This window comes from Gopherus flavomarginatus, chromosome 2 (assembly GCF_025201925.1).
Source record: "Gopherus flavomarginatus isolate rGopFla2 chromosome 2, rGopFla2.mat.asm, whole genome shotgun sequence".
Taxonomy (NCBI): Eukaryota; Metazoa; Chordata; order Testudines; family Testudinidae; genus Gopherus; species Gopherus flavomarginatus.
Window position 1 is genome coordinate 259,911,071 of NC_066618.1, and position 16,644 is coordinate 259,927,714.

The window sequence follows — 16,644 nt, forward strand, 5'->3', positions numbered from 1 at the left end:
ACCTAACCTAATCTTACCTGTAAATCTGTGAAAAGCAATAATAAAGTTACTTTGTAGCAGCTGGTAAACCAACACATCAGCAGTTATTTCCCAAAAGCTGGGTCTACATTCTCATGGCAGAATTTCCTGACCTCCTTCAAGTCTAAACACAATTCTTTGCCTATTATTGGGTGGTAAGTGTGTTTTTTGTAATGCATAAGCTTTTTAAATTAAATATCAGCTTCAGCCATCTTCCACATCAACTAAGACTGGCAGTAGAATTTTGTAAGCAACTTTGGAAAAAAAACAAAACTCACAAAGCAGCTTGTATATCTCAACTCTGGAAGATGACAAATATTGACTATTTTAGACAAAACACAACCATTTATTGCCTTAGATGATGAAATTATTGTCTCACTATAAAAACTACTTTTATAACAGCTTAGTTGTCACTGATCTTAATGCCTGTCATTGTTCATCATTCAGATATTTTATATTTATGCTACCTTATGTTTCGCTTTTTCATAAATGTTGTCTGACCATAGTTTGTCTTATAAAAACAGGCCTTATTGTACACTAGCTGAAGTTACTGGCAAAAATAGAGCAGAGTCGCATCAAAATCTGAACCCAATCCTGCAATCTGCTGATGTCACTAGAACTTTAAACTTGAGGGTTGCAGGATCAGGCATAAATATTACTGGATTTTCAAAAGTTTCAAAGAGGTACAAATCCCCTTGACTGTGGTGTTATCTAAGAAGCCCCTGCACTAGCTCAGTCCCACTGGAGAATCACCCATACCCTGGGTTCATCCACACTGTGTCAGATTCCACTGACAGTACAATTCCAGTGGTTGTACTGTAGTGCAGAATCTGGGCGTTCAGATCTGCAGGTTTAACATTCAGGTTCTTTAAAAATGACAAGTGTCCATTAGAACAAATAATCCAATATTACAGTGAAAAAGTGGAAGTAAGAAATGATTCTGATATTTCCTTTGCACACAGTGGGAAAATTTCGTTCATGCAGATATGCTGTGCGTACACAATTCTTGTGGGCCTGATCCTGCTTGAATGAAGTCTGGGAGAGTTTTGCCATTGACTTAAATGGGCCACTAATTTCACGAGGAGTACTTTTCTGACTTTCAATGGCACTTTTGATCCTAAGTGGCTTGGTGCTTTTTAAAATCCCACCATGAATACACAAACTGTTGATATTTTTTATGTGTTGAAAAGATTATGTATATATATGGTTTATATAAATATTCATACTTTTTCCTTTTGTTTTCTTCTGATTTCTAAAGTAGAGAATCAATAAAAGTGTGAATGACTATAACAGCATTCAGATTTTTTTAATTAGCTAATGTAGAGACAATTTTGACATCTTGAAATACACCTCTACCTCGATATAATGCGACCCGATATAACACAGTAAAACAGTGCTCTGGGGGGGCAGGGCTGTGCACTCCGGCAGATCAAAGCAAGTTCGATATAACACAGTTTCACCTATAACGTGGTAAGATTTTTTGGCTCCTGAGGGCAGCGTTATATCAAGGTAGAGTGTATATGCTTCATTACATGTATTTTAGGGAATTACTGAGTAAAATACTTACTCTGAGTAATAATTTTTACCTGATTTTTGAGCATTATTCTGCCCATGGATGTACATGGGTCACTATCCTTGCCTTCAGTTGAATGCAGTTTTTCAAATATGATTTATCTGTGATAATAAGGTGTCAGTTTTCTTAATTAAATAATTTGTTTCCAGATTAGAGACAAATCCTCCTATCAGTCCTTTTGTATAACATCTTTTGAAGCCAGTGGTAGGCTGGCATAAAAATAAATTTCAGGACATAGTCTGATATTAGGAGTTGATCCTGCAATCCTTACCCTTATGAAATCGATGGGCCCATTCCTATCCCATTTAAGGCAGTGACAAAACTCCCACTGACTTTATTTGAGCTGGATCAGGCCCTAAGGAACTAACTGTGTGAACATGGAGTAGCCACATGAATAAAGTTTTGTAGGGTTGGCTCCTCAGCCTGCTTAAGACTATCTTTCCCACTACATGCAAAGAAAATATAAAAATCTTACTTTATCTTTTCACTGTATTATTTATCCCAGTGGATGCTTGTCATTTTTAAAGAACCTGAATGCTAACCCTGTAGATGTTAGGACAAGGCACTCAAGTATGGTACTGCCCTTGGAATTGCACTGCTGGTGGAATCTGACTTGGGGAAGATCAGCCTCCTATGCAGGTGATTATCCAATGGCGCACAAATCTTGTATCACACCAATCCTTTGGTGCAGTTTCGACTTGTTGGAGCAAGTATTCAGCCTGCAGCCGGGTTAAGTTAGAGCAGCCCTGAGCAGGTGTGCCCCGATCTGCATTCTCTGTAGTTCAACTGCTAATTTTTGAATATTTCTCAAAGATTTCAGATGTAAGCTTTCTTTCAAAACAAAAAATTTTTGAAGCTTTTAGGTTATTCTTATATATTTGAAATTATTTAGTTTTCTGGGCCAGATCCTGCCACCTTTACTCATATTAGCTATCTACTATTCTGAGTACTTACTTCCATTTGCAGCCATTGGGACTATGTACATGAGCAAGAGCCACTCCCACGAGTAAGGGTTTTCAGAATTGGCTCATTTCTTTGTATCTAGTGCTAGTGATTTAAAGAATATTCCTAGATTTAACACATTGCATCTCCATAAACTTAGCTCATAAAAATTTTAATAATTTCATTTTAGAAGTTATTTCAAAGACATTTTAAAATCATTTGTGCTAAATCCTGGCCTTGGCATACATGCAGTGTGGAACTCAAATGCAGCTATGAGCCCAGTTGGTTTCTGTGCACAGAACCGCTGCATATAGCTTAAGGATGGAGGAGTCTTTTCATAGTGGTCACGTGAGTGCTGTGGTAGCCAGCTATGCTCTCTCTGGTGGATATAATCAGGAAATGGGGCCATCAGCAGGAGAGAAAAAGGAGCCATCAGGCCAAAGAACTATTTCCCCACCACTGACAGGGCTGGCGCAACCTATTAGGCAACCTAGGCGGTACCTAGAGCGCTAACATTTTGGGGGGCAGCGACTGTGGTGGTCGGACCTTCCGCCTCCTCTGTCGGGGTGGCATTTCGGGGGTGGGACCTTCCGCTGTCTAGGGTGGAAAAAAAGCTGGTGGCGCTCCTGGGAGGAGATGTACGCATTCCCTTATGCCCATGGAATAGGTTTGGGAGAGATTGTGCCTGCTTGAGAGTATAATTTTTCCAGTCATTCTCATGGGGCCTTGTGACTCCTAATAAGTCTCCTCTGGCATAAGTGCCATACTCTAACACTAATAGGGTTGGATAAAATATCCACATAGTTAACATAAAAACTTGCTTGTTGCACTTAATTTTATTGATATCCTTACCTGCATTCTTTAACTATGTGTTAGTAGGTCTAGTCATGATGCTGTTATAAGGACCTTATATACAGTTATTCCCCTGACTGGAGGAATACTAGCTGTAGAATAAAGATTTTCTTTCTGTTAATTCTTTGCTGTTATATTTTAGAACGTTTGGTTTGTTGTACAATGTTAATAGCAGGTTTTAAGGGAATAGTACTACTGAGAGTGCTACGTGGCGTAATGCAGACCTGGCACACCTTTGTACAATGGAGCCCACTGAAAATTTTGATGAAATAATTTTATATTGTTCCTGCTGTTTTGGCCTACTTTGTCAATGTTCTAAGGTCAAATTCTTTGTCAGTTTCATTCTGCAGCTGGCTGGATTCTAGAGCCTCTATAGAAGAAAATCCTGTTTCCAAGCAGAAAAGAGGAGACTGGAATTATTGAATCTGAGCTATTTCAGTCATTCAATTTAGAGGGTTGTTGATGTTTTGTTACCATATATTATAAAGCATATTAACTCCTTAAACTAATGTTATGGTGCTAATAAGTTTGGACTTGTGTAAATATACTGAAACACTCTGCATTGGATTTCTTACCAACCAGTCAGGATGCAAGATATTTACTTCATGAATTAATTTAATAGGAAAAAGACATTTGCAAAAAGATTTCTGTTAAGTTTTTCCATAAATAAATTATTTCATTCAACTGAAATGTAATTGCAAAAGTTTGCAGCTATTTCACTGTATCTGAAATAAGTATCTAAATGAACACAAACATACAACTGCTGACAGATGGCTCTATTAAAGAGGTATAAAGTTTGTGGGAATTGCCTGTCTAAACTAAAAATGTTTTTTACCATTTCTAGCTCCAACTTTATCTTCTTCCAACAATGAAAATAAATATTTTCAAAGGTTTAATGTATTATCACTATAAGGAATCTTCTTGAGTGTTGATTGCCACAAGATATTCATATTTCTGGGGAATGAATATATTAAGCTGATGATTGGGGCCATACTTGTTCCATTTTAGAGAATCCACCCTATTTTGAATGAAAGCAGGGGAATACCCCCTGAATTTCCAGCAGGATGGACCTTACGTGGTATAATACTATTTTAAAATCCACACTTGCGTAGGACATATTATATAAAACCTGTTGTCAGTTAGATAGGAAAAGGTGCAAACTGGATTTGAGTAAAGGGCTGTAGACTAGCGCAAGGTCTGTTGTTCAAGCAGAGGGCAATTGTATTGGCTCCTACAGCATACGGTTTGCATCCTGGTGCGCAGAGACTCTGTGCTTATCTTGCCACTAGAAGGAAGCATGGGTTAGTGGCTGGAGCAGATGACTTGGAACTGAGGCTTGGATCTTTTTCCTTTGTGCAGTCACTTATTCTTTGTGTGATCTTGGTAAAGCCACTTAGCTTCTCTGTGCCTCAGCTTCTCCACTGGTAAAATGTAGAGTATCCTTAGCTATCTCCTGGTCATGTTCTGGATCACTACTCTTAATAAATATGTGGATTAATGTCTGTAAAGTGCTTTGAGATCCTTGGAGGAAAGGTGGTAGATAAATCTAACCTATTTTTCACTTTATTTGCTTATTCACTTTTTGCACTATATTATGCTTTGACAATGAGACTAGATTACTTACTCTAATTTTTTTCTAGTCAGTTTTCATTTATTTTCACTTTATGGTACTATTAAAAAACCAAGTTGCTGCAATATTTGCAGGGAAGGATTAGGAATTTTTTAAAAATTGTTTCTATTGAAATATTTAAAATCTAGAAATATTTCTGATGTTAGATTTTGAAAACCTTGATATTATAAAACCTAGGTTTTGGTTCTGCAGTAAGTGGAACTGACAGTGTCTTGGTAAGTGTAAAATGTCAAGTGCACACAGTTCTAGCATGAGGATTTTATTCTGTAACCTACTGCAATCTTTTACCTATTTGAAAGTCAAAACTAATTTTATGTTGATGTGTAATGTAACTAAGGGTTCAATTCTGTAAACACACATGCCAGTAATTTTACTCACACAAGTAACATGTTAACTCATGTGTTAGTGTTTGCAGGATCAGACTCCGAAGATACAAATTTTCAAAAGAGCCTACTGATTTTGGATGCCTCCATCTTTGGTGTCCAACCCGGGACATCTTTTAAAAGGTCTTATTTACAGAAAGTGGTGATCACCCCCTTCTTGAAAACCACACCCCTTTAAGCTGTCTCAAGTTGAACACACAAAAACTGGGGCATGGGAAAATCATTAATTGCACTTGTTTTTGAAAATACGGGCCATGACCAGAAAGTACCCCTTCTCCTGGAAAAACCCAACCCTTTAAGAAATCTGTGCGTGCCGCCTTCTTGAATTTGGCTTGTTATAGTTCTTTGTAATCAGATACTTAAAACCCCTCATTTCATGTCCCTCTTCCCACTATACCTTGAATTACTTTGCAAACTACTGTGCATCTCAATATTTGACAATGCTCGTTTGCATGAAAACATGAAACTGTTGTGGCTTTATGTATATATCTATTTCTTTATCATGTACAATACTGTTTAAAATAATTGCAGTTTTTCTTTTAATTCACAATCACACTTTTTTAAATTCCCAAATTATTATTTATTTATTACTGTGAAGATTTTTCCAGTGAGAAGATAAAGCAGAAAACTTTCTTTGCTATTCCATTATAAAGCCCAACTGTACAGTAATATGTATTTTATAATATTATCAATTACTGAAATATTAACTTACATAAATCATAATAAACCCAATGCAATATAAGTAAAAATCATAATGTAATCAATGGTAATAACTCTTCATTAACCCTTTCAATAAATTTAGCTAAGACCTGCAATCTTACTTTGTGATTACAAACCTTGCCAAGATCCACCTAGCATATAAAGAAAGAATAATTCATTATTGGTAGCCCAGTGCCTTGGTTCAGATTATAGTTTCCTATGCAAATGAGAGAGACCAGTGTTTAGCAGGTTTTTTCCATGTATGTTGTCACTTTTGAGCCTCAATTCCTGCCACTCATCTACCTCAGTTGTCTTTCCTTGTACTCCTACTCACTTCAACCCGAATGCATTTGACACTTCTTAGGAGACTGCCTCACCTGAGTGCCCCAAGGGAAGTACTGTTTTCTCCCTGAGTGCCTCTCACAGAAAGTTGTTTTTCCCTTCAAGGAATTACCACAATGAATTTATCTTAAAAGCAACCAGACTCAAATAATCTAATTAAAAACAAGATTTATTACATTCTTCAGCCATTCCCCTAAGTGTTTAAAATATTGCTTAATTCTGTTGACAGTTCTCGTCACCACAATCATCATTTCACCAGAAAATGCAATTTGTCAGAATCTTGCAATTACTATATTAACGCATTTCCTCCATGAACTCCCTAAGGGTTCTTTCATCCTAATATATTTTGTGAGATAGTTAAATTCAATGTCTTGGCAAATTTAATCAGATGATGATTAAATCAGCCTGGTAAATTGGTATTAATTTGATGGCTCATTCTATGACTTTTTCAACTTTATGATAAAATGCCTATAGAAATGATGCATAAAAACAATTTTGTTCTGTTTTCTTTTCCTAAACTTCATCTGGCTAGCAGACCCATAGCTTTATTTATCCTGTAATCCAATCACAATGAAGGAGCCAGAACTGTTTAGTTTATGTTTATAGTATTTCAAATATTCCTTCCATATTAGTAGAGAAGTACATTTGAATGTATAGCCCAGGAGTCGGCAACCTTTCAGAAGTGGTGTGCCGAGTCTTCATTTATTCGCTCTAATTTAAGGTTTTGCGTGCCGGTCATACATTTTAATGTTTTTTAGGTCTCTCTCTACAAGTCTATATGTTATATAACTAAACTAGTGTTGTATTGTAAAATAAACAAGGTTTTCAAAATGTTTAAGAAGCTTCATTTAAAATTAAATTAAAATGTTGATCTTACGCCACCGACCCACTCAGCCCGCTGCTGGTCTGGGGTTCTGTCCACCTAGGCCGGCAGTGGGCTGAGTGGGGCCTGCAGCCGGGACCCCAGCTGGGAAGGGTCTGGCAGCCAGAACCCCAGACTGGCAGCGGGCTGTGTGGGGCTGATGGCCAGGACCCCAGGTAGGCAGTGGGCTGAGCGGCTCAGCTCACTGCTGCTCAGGGGTTCCATCCTCGGGATCCCGGCTGCCGGACCTGCTCAGCCCAGTGCCGGTCTGGGGTCCCGGCCCTGCCCACATACAGTGGGTAACTACCTTCTCCCTGGTTCTGGCCCATTCTCTTCCTCTCTCTGCACTGAGCTGAGAGTTGGAGTGGACCGAGCACAGGGCTGGGAGTGAAGGGTCTGGCCAGGAGCTAAAATGAAGGAGGGCGCTCAGGGCTGGGACAGGAGGTTTGGGTGTGGGGGCACTTACCAGGGCAGCTCCCATGTAGTGTGAGGGGTGCAGGTGGGAATGTGAGTGAGGGTGAAGGGGCTCCCATTTGGTGCTCAGTGTGTGGGTGGGGATGTGCAAGGTGCGTGGGATGTGGGGAGGGGGCTGGGGATGTGGAGGGTGCAAGACTCAGGGCAGAGGGCTGAGTGCATGTGAGGGGGGTGCAGGTGTCAGGGTAGGGGGGCTGGGTATGTGTGGGGGGTGCCAGTCAGGGCTGGGGTCATGGGTGGGTCAAGGAGTCAACAGAGGGCTGGGTGGTACAGGGCTCAGGGCAGGGGCCTGGGGGTGTGTGGGGGTGCAGGGCTCAGGGCAGAGGCCTGTGTGTGGAGGGGAAGATCAGGGTTCAGGGCAGAGGGCTAGGTGACTGCCCCCCCCGGAATCCCCAACCCCCCCTCGCTCCTTGTCCCAACTACCCCGTCCTGGGACCCCACCCCCTATCTAAGCCTCCCTGCCTCTTATCCCCTGACTGCCCCTCCCCAGGACCCTACCCCCACCTGTCCCTGGACTGCCCCAACCCTTATCCACACCCCCACACCCAGACAGACCCCCTGGACTCCAATGCCTATCTAACTGCTCCCCACCCCCTGACACGACCCCCAGAACTCTGAACCCATACAACCCCCCCCCCCGTCCCTGCCTGCCCCAACCCCTCTCCACACTCCTACCTCCTGGCAGTCCCCCCAGAACTCCCGACTCATCCAACTCCCCCAGCTCCTTGTCCCCTGACCACCCCCTCCAGAGACCCCCCCCCCACCCTAACTGCTCCCCCAGGACTCTCTTTGCTCCCTGTCCCCTGACTGTCCAGACCCCTATCCACCCCCCAGGCCCCGGGACTCATATGCCCCATCCAACCCCCCCTGCTCCCTGACTGCCCCCTCCAGAGACTCCCACCCCTAACCACCCCCCCATCCTGCTCCCTGTCCCTTGACTGCCCCCACCCCTTAGCCAACCCCCAGCCAGCCCCCTTACCATGAGGCTCCTCGCTCACCCGGAGCCCTGCTGCCGCCGCCGCGCTCAGCCCTGCTCCGCTCCGCCCCTCAGAGCGCTGTGCGCGTGGCGGCAGGGCTCCGGGCGAGCGGGGAGCGTCTTTCCCTCCCCACGGAGCCAAACGCTGCCCCGCAGGAGCGCGCAGCCCCAGCCCCCAGAACGCTGCTCGGGGGAGGGAGGGGCCGGCGACTTGCTGCGCTAGGCCAGCACTCCGCCGCGAGACAGCGGACCCCGCGGCTTGCAACGTCGGCAGGATTTTTAATGACACGCGGAGTCCCAGCAGGCAGCCGCGTGCCGTCGGTTGCCGACCCCTGGTATAGCCTATGATATAAGAGAGAGTAATATGTACAGCAGCTCAGTGTTAAACATGTTGTGTATTTTAAGAAGTTAACATGCTTTTTCTTGTCATGTATGTGAAGTACTGTATGCTGTCAGTGCCCTGATCTTCACTCAGGTTAGCAGTGATTAGATGGTAGCATTTAGGCAGGTGTCCCATCTTGCTTTGGGATATAGTTCTCTCCTTAATAGGTCTAGTGTGCGTATTACCGCTGCTATCGTTAACGTGAGCTGTGTGGCTGCATAAAGGGGAGAATCTACTAATGGCTGCTGATTCTATTGAATAGGAAAATCTAGGTCAGTGGTTTGCATTTTCAAGTGAAAGACATGGCACCCCATTTGTAAGCACCATTAGAAGCCACCCATGTGCATCTAGGGTTGTCAAAACCGAACACCGTTGCCCTGCTTCACCTCTTCACTGAGGCCCTGCCATCAGCTCACTCCATCGCTCGCTCTCCACCATCACTCACTTTAACTGGGCTGGGGCAGGGTGTTGGGATGTGAGCAGGGGTGAGGGCTCTGGGGTGGGGCCAGAAATGACAGGTTTGGAGTGCAAGAGGGAGCTCACACCCCGATGCGGGAAGGGGTTGGGGCAATGGGTTGGGTGTGGGAGGGGGTGAGTGCTCTGGGGGGGGCAGGGATGAGGGGTTTGGGGTGCAGGAGGAGGCTCTGGGCTGGGGCTGAGGGGTTCAGAGTGTGGGAAGGGGCTCAGCGCTAGGGCAGGGGGTTGGCGTGTAGGAAGCAGTGCAGGTTCTGGGAGAGAGTTTCGGTATGGGAGGGGCGCTGGGGTGGGGGGTTGGGGTGCAGGAGAGGGTGTGGGCTCTGGAGGGAGTTTGGGTGTGGGAAGGGACTCAAGGCTGGGGCAGGGGGGTGGGATGCAGGAATGGGTTCTGGATGTGCACTCTGGGTGGCACTTACCTGAGGCGGCTCCCAGAAGCAGCCGGCATGTTCGGTACCTTAGGCAGAGGGGCCAGGGGGCTCTTCGTGCTGCCCGCAGGCGCCACCCCTGCAGCTCCTGTTGGCCACGGTTCCTTGCCAGTGGGATCTATGGACCTGGCACGTGGGGCGGGGCAGCACACAGTGTCCCTGTGGCCACCCTGCGCCTAGGAGCTGGACATGCCAGCTGCTTCCACTAGTCGTGTGGAGCCAGGGCCAGCAGGGTGCCTGCCTTAGCCCCGTTGTGCTGCTGGCTGTGCTGACCGGAGCCGCCAGGGTCCCTTTTTGACTCAAACTGGACGTCTGGCAACCCTATGTGTATCCAAGGGTAGGATTTAACCCTCAGTACACTTGCTGCATGCATATTTGTGCTGTAGAAATTATTGTTTCCTTAGTCAGTATCTGATCATGTGGGCCTGGCTCAAACAAAACTTACATATTCAATATGCTTTACTCATAGGAATGACAGAGCTATTTAAAGAATAAGTTTTATACACAACTGCAAACTGTCTTACAGGTTGTAACTAGAGCTGAGTGAATTTTTTTTATATATATAATTTTTTGGTTAGAGGTTAAGCTGAAATTTAAAAAAAAAACACCTGATTTTGTTCAAGGCAAATGAGAGAACTGAAAAAAATAATTTAGGGTCAAATAAAATATTTTGTTTAAACCAAAATTATTTGTTTCCAGGGTTTTTTGGGTGTTTTTCACTCTTTTTTGTTTTTAAATTTAGCTAAATATCAAAATAAAAATACATTTTTGATATGAAGAGTCCAAACATTATTTTTCAAAATGACTAAGACAAAAAACACTTCTAATTTTTCAAAATATATATTTTTAGGGCTGTCAAATGATTTTAAAAAATCACAGTTAATCACAAAATTATAAAAAATAATCTCAATTAATCAGTTTTAATTGCACTGTTAAACAATAGTAGAATACCAAATTTATTATAAATATTTTTGGTTTTTTTTACATTTTCAAATATATTGATTTCAGTTATAACACGGAATACAAAGTGTACAGTGCTCATTTAATATTATTTTTGTTACAAATATTTGCACTGTAAAAAAAATAGAAAAAACAGTATTTTTCAGTTCACCTCATACAAGTGCAATCTTTTTATTGTGTAAGTGCAATTTACAAATGTGGAATTATTTTTTTCTTTTACGTAATTGCACTCAAAATCAAAACAATGTAAAACTTTAGAGATTACAAGTCAAAGCATGAAGGGGCATACAGATATTTAGCATATGTAGCAGACAGTTTTGGTGCCCTGAAAAATGCATTTTTCAGCGAATTTACTATTCACCAAAAGCACTTCACTAAGCTCTAGTTGTGACATAATTGCACAAGTGCTATCCTAGTTTAGTACTGATCTATTTTAAACACTTGTTCATTAATGTTATATTTTCTCTTTTTCTTTTTAATTACAATAAATAAAACCTACTTCAGATGAAAACTTTCCAACCACAGAGGAAAATGAAACCATACCTGACCAGACAAAGTTAGATCCAATGGAGGAGGTGGATCTCACACCTGAGGAGACAAAACCTAGTGAGAATCTTCCAGCAGAGGAGCCAGAAGTTTTGATTCCAGCAGCAGCAGAGTGTGTTAATTCTAACTATAAAAGAGTGGATCTGGAGGGCACTCGACCGCTGGCTGCAGAACGCCTGGGGAGCACTGGACCACCAGCAGAACACATTGGGATACCGCCACCTGCGGGACCGGCAAAGGGCACTGAGATACCGCCACCTGTGGGACCGGCAGAGGGCACTGGGATACCACCGCCTGCCGAACCGGCAGAGGGCACTGGGATACCGCCGCCTGCTGAACCGGCAGAGGGAAGTGTCAGCCCTGTAACAGAAATAGTCAGGAAAGTACAAAGTAACGAAGAGGACCAACTCATTGAGGGTAATATTTGTGCTTTTGCAGATTCAGGAGGCCAAATTCTGCCTTCAGAGACTTGTGTACAAGTCCCGTTGACTACAGTCAACGCTGCACATGAGTGTGTGAGGGCAGAATTTAGTCCACAGAGTTCTTACACTGTATTATATGAAAGAATGTGGCTGGGAAAGCCTCATGCACAGAAGTCAAAATTGTAGTAACTGTAATAAAGCCTCTCAGCTGTTGACTGTGCTACTTCATTTCATACTCTGTGTTTTTTTGGTTAGATAAAATATCCCTTAGACACCTCATTTAAGTGCTGTGGGTTGTTTCTTTGTAAAGTATTATTGCTCAATATCCACAAATGCCATATTATCCATTTCACTACATAGCTGATGTAAATACTATTGTAGTGTTATCCTTGTGGGGGAGGTGGGATCTCAGCAAGCTATAGAAAGGACAGGTCATTCCACATATAGTTTATTCGTAAAGCACCTACAGAGTGCTGGATGCAGTTGTTCTAGAAGTGTAAGTAACATAGGCATCAAGCTAACTGCATAGAAAGTCCTTTTACCTTGCAGGGAGTCAATGGGTCTCTTTGAGAGAGAGAGAGAAGCAGAAGTAGTCTTTGCTATGCTCTCAGTTATTATACTGTGGGGCATATTTCTCTCTGGTCTAATTCTATTGGAGTTACACCAGGGATGCATTTGGCTTTATAATACAGAGTTCTGCTTTCTATTGTGGTGATGTTCTACCAGTTCAAAAAAACCAAGACAAGCTATGGCTGGGTGGGTGGGAATGCGCAGAAGAGCCATTTTACCGGGCTAGCTGCTAGAGAAGTGGAAAAGCACAAGAGATATGAGTGTAAGAAAAGGAGGAGCATGGGGTAGGGTTTCTCAAAGAAGAGGAAAAGTAGATATCTGGGGAGAAAAATCATGTCAAGGCGTGTGGGTGCCTAACAGAGAGTATTTGCAGTGCCTCACAAAGGTGGAATATGCATTGAGGGCCTGGGGACCTCAGGAAGGGGAGACTGCAAGGTGGGGTAAGTTATCTCAGGAGAAGGCTTCTCAGTGAGTCAGAGATTCAAGAGAGTGTTTACATATGAGGGCAGAGTATCGCATGCATGGATTGGGTTTCTCACTGGCAGAGTAGCTTATGTTAGGGATCAGGTGTCTAATAATAAGTGGCAATTACTCATTAAAGAATTGGATGCCTCAAGGAGAGGCATTCCCTGGGGGAGCACAAATGGGTGGCACATAAGGCATGTTCTCTGTAGGAGAGCGTGCCACCAACAGCCTCTCCCCCTGCACATTCCTACTGAAGAGGCGGAAAGGTCACTTCTTCAAGCGGAACTTAATGACACATGCAGTCACTTGGCTATGTAGCATCACCACCCATAAATGTGTTGACTCTCCTGAATCTATGTTGTGAACCTTACACCTCACATAGAAATATCTGAGGTACAGATGCTGCCTTCTCCACTCTTACATATTCTTGTTTAAGAGATTTTGGAATCTGTTTCTTCATGAGATGGTAATTTATCTCCACGTGTTAAATTACTAGAATAAAATACTTATGTTACATAAAAGCTATATGGCTGACTTGGTTAGATTGATTACTTGATTATTCCATTAACTGGCCCTTATTAGCTTACTGGCATTCTATTGGAAGCAGAACACCATCTAGTAATCCATGTAGCATGGGCTCTATATTGAGACATTTTTGCAATTAAAAAAAACTGATTGTTTGTTTGAAGGACAGATATGGAGGTTATTTTGACCATCTAGTCACTGTTGTTCCGCTTCATCTCAAAGCAGGATTCCTTTTTGGACGAACTCTGAGTACAGTTTTGCTGATGTCTGTCTCAAAATGGTGCTCTTCCACATACTGTTAATTTGTGTGTGTGCTCGCACATGCACAGGGAGGAGGATTCTTTCCATGTATTTTGTGATGATTGGGCTCCTCTATTTATTTACAGCATGGTTTTTTTATTTTCTTAATTTACTGATACTACTAAGAGGGATGACAGTGAGGCAAATAATTAGTTTTATATTTCAACCAGAACTGCACACTACCACTTTTTTCTATTTGTGTTGTTGACTTAAGTTTATATATTTATGATCTTGATAACAATATCTATATTAAAAGTTTACAGTAAAAATCATAGTTACATAAGAAAACAAAACCAGTTTAAATATGAAATCAAGCCTCAGGTCAGAGTGCTCTGAATAAAAGTGAAGCAGGAGCATTTTATGGACATGAAACATGCATGTACCTCCACAATTGTAAGTTGCATTTGAATGTCTCTTATCTATTGATTCATTCAGTTGTTGACGTATTTCTGTGTCTGATAAAAGCTCTTGCAGGGCTGACAAAACCAGATCAGCCATGCAGAAAAGAACTGGGGGCAATTAATACTGGTTAAGGGTATCCTAATTTGATATCCATGATTACTGTTTCCAGGTGAGACGGGAGAAAAAGAGGAAACTGAGAAGCACAGTGAGCTAGTAAGTGAGGGGACTGAAACAAAAGAAGAAGAAGAAACAGGAGAAGCTGTGGATGCTACAGCAGCAACAGATAGGTATGTTGACAGAGAAGTGAAGGACCATGTATATTATCATTTAAGAGACAGAAAAGGTGTACAATGTTAATGAACATATCTTTCATTATCATTGCATTCTCAATTTGCAGCTGCTGCCTTCTGATTTTAACACAGGAGGCATATTTATCTTTCTTTAAAGATGTCTCCTTTTTTGTGGTAGCAATCAAGTGTAAGTTGTGCGTTCTATCAGATCTCATTTATATAACGTTCCTATAACCAGTAAATCATTCGCTGTTTGGCAAAAATGGTAGACTTTCTCTAATGCACAGGCCTGGAAAATTAGATGTTTCATTAAGAGCATGAATCCCATAGTTACTATTTGCGAGACTTGTTCTTATGAATAGTTTATTATCACAACTCTGAGATCCCTTTCCATGATGATCCTTATTTTAGATCCTCCTGCTTTTTGTTACTAGCAGTTGAATTCAGCAACATAACAGTAGGATAAGTGCAAATTCCAGAGTCAGTGCAATCATGTGGGTAAGTAGAAAGCATGAGCTGATGAGAGAATGTTTAAAAACAAATAAATTAAAAATAATAAATGTAGGGGGATAAGAACATCACTCCAGGAGAATTTAACTTTACACTCAAATCATACCTCTTTAATTTCCATCATCGCACAGGCACTTCATGGGAAGTGTTTCCTCCCCCTTGCTGTTAAACAGAGGGTCCCATATTAACTTTAATGGAAGCCAGTCACTTAGGACCAGATTTTTAGATGTATTTAGCTGCCTAAAGACACAGGCTTCTCATGGGATTTTTAAAAGAACTTAGGTGCCTAACTGCCATTGATATTTGAAAATCCCACTACATGCCTGTCTGTATCTTTAGGTGCTTAAATACCTTTAAAAATCTGGCTCTTAGGACCTGTTCCTGCAAACTCTTACTCCCACAAATAGCTATTGGTCAAATGAGTAGTCCTAATCATTCTGATTAGGCTACTCACATGACTAAGAACTACTTGTTTAAGAGCTGATGGATCAAACCCTAAGACCTTAGGAATATGATAGTGAATTTCTCTAAAAACGGAAATCTATATGATCAAAAGGAGCCAGAGGACTCAGGAGTATAATTATCATTATCTTATGCCCCCATTCTGTATAACAGTGAAATAAAATAAGAAATTCCAGTAGCTGTTTTTTATAGTTAGCACCACAGTATAAAGATGAACTTATGGTCAATTAAAAGTGAGCTATTGCTACTTTTCTGCATTCCTTGGGTTGTTGTCTGTATTTCGCTGCATAGTTCAGTCTGTCTGTACTACTGTGGAAAAGAAATGGCCATATGCACACTAGACAATAGATTACTCTTATTTTAAAGAGGGTGATTCTTGAAGCCTTTAATATGAGGTCTTTGACTGTTCGGCTGTAAGATATTTTAGAGAAACTCAAATTGTGGGTATGTCCAGAATAAAGAATGAGTACTGGATAGTTTGGGAGGGTAGCTTCCTCTTGTGTACAAACAATATCAATTTAAGCTACTTGTGTGCCCCCAGCACTGTATTACCTGAACATCTCACACTCTCCTTGCAATAGCCTCATGAGGCAGGGAAATACCATTATCTCTGTTTTACAGATGAGGAACTGAAGCACAGAGAGACTAAGTGGCTTGTCCAAGGTCACATACTAGAGGTACAGTAGGAAATTGGACTCGAATCTCCTGCTTCCTAGGTTAGCACCCTAACCACTGAACCATCCTTTCTCTGAGCAGAAAACCTGTATTTTCAAGGTTCCTAGCTTCTTCAGATTCCAAGTACAAATACTAGCACAGCCTAGTCTTTCCCATAAAGCTAAAGCCACGTGGTCCTCCAGGCACAGAAGACGAAAACAATTCTGTTTACTTGTCTGCATATAGTTAAGACTTTAAATCTGGCTGTCTGATAAGAAAACAGGATTGCCTGAATTTGAACTATGGTCTCATTCTCTCAATTAGATTAAAAATGTAATATTGTTGCTGCTGTGATTTTTCCAGAGGTATTTCTCTCATTCTGCATGTCTTGGTTTGGACTATTGTGCCAGGGCTTCTCCTTTTAATTCTCTTTGTTTTAGCCTGTCTGAGTGTCACTAAACAGAACTGAGACCATGTAATAATTTATTTTAAATTCACATGAA

At 41.8% G+C, this 16,644-nt stretch overlaps 2 protein-coding genes across 4 annotated transcripts in view; one reads left to right on the plus strand and one right to left on the minus strand.

Annotated features, from left to right (window-relative positions):
• Window positions 1-16,644, minus strand: part of NIPAL2 (NIPA like domain containing 2) — a 434,384-nt gene that overhangs the window by 230,888 nt on the left and 186,852 nt on the right. The window lies entirely within an intron of this gene.
• Window positions 1-16,644, plus strand: part of ERICH5 (glutamate rich 5) — an 801,722-nt gene that overhangs the window by 1,054 nt on the left and 784,024 nt on the right. For 2 of the 3 annotated variants that reach the window (XR_007772659.1, XM_050941327.1), the window contains exons 2-4: window positions 11,500-11,958; window positions 14,395-14,512; window positions 14,927-15,013. Coding sequence is in view for 2 of the 3 variants with exons in the window: in XM_050941327.1 (XP_050797284.1) it covers window positions 11,500-11,958; window positions 14,395-14,512; window positions 14,927-14,981 (632 nt within the window). In the remaining variant the exon portion in view is untranslated. The remainder of the gene's footprint in view (window positions 1-11,499; window positions 11,959-14,394; window positions 14,513-14,926; window positions 15,014-16,644) is intronic. The other variant, XM_050941328.1, reaches the window with a different exon arrangement.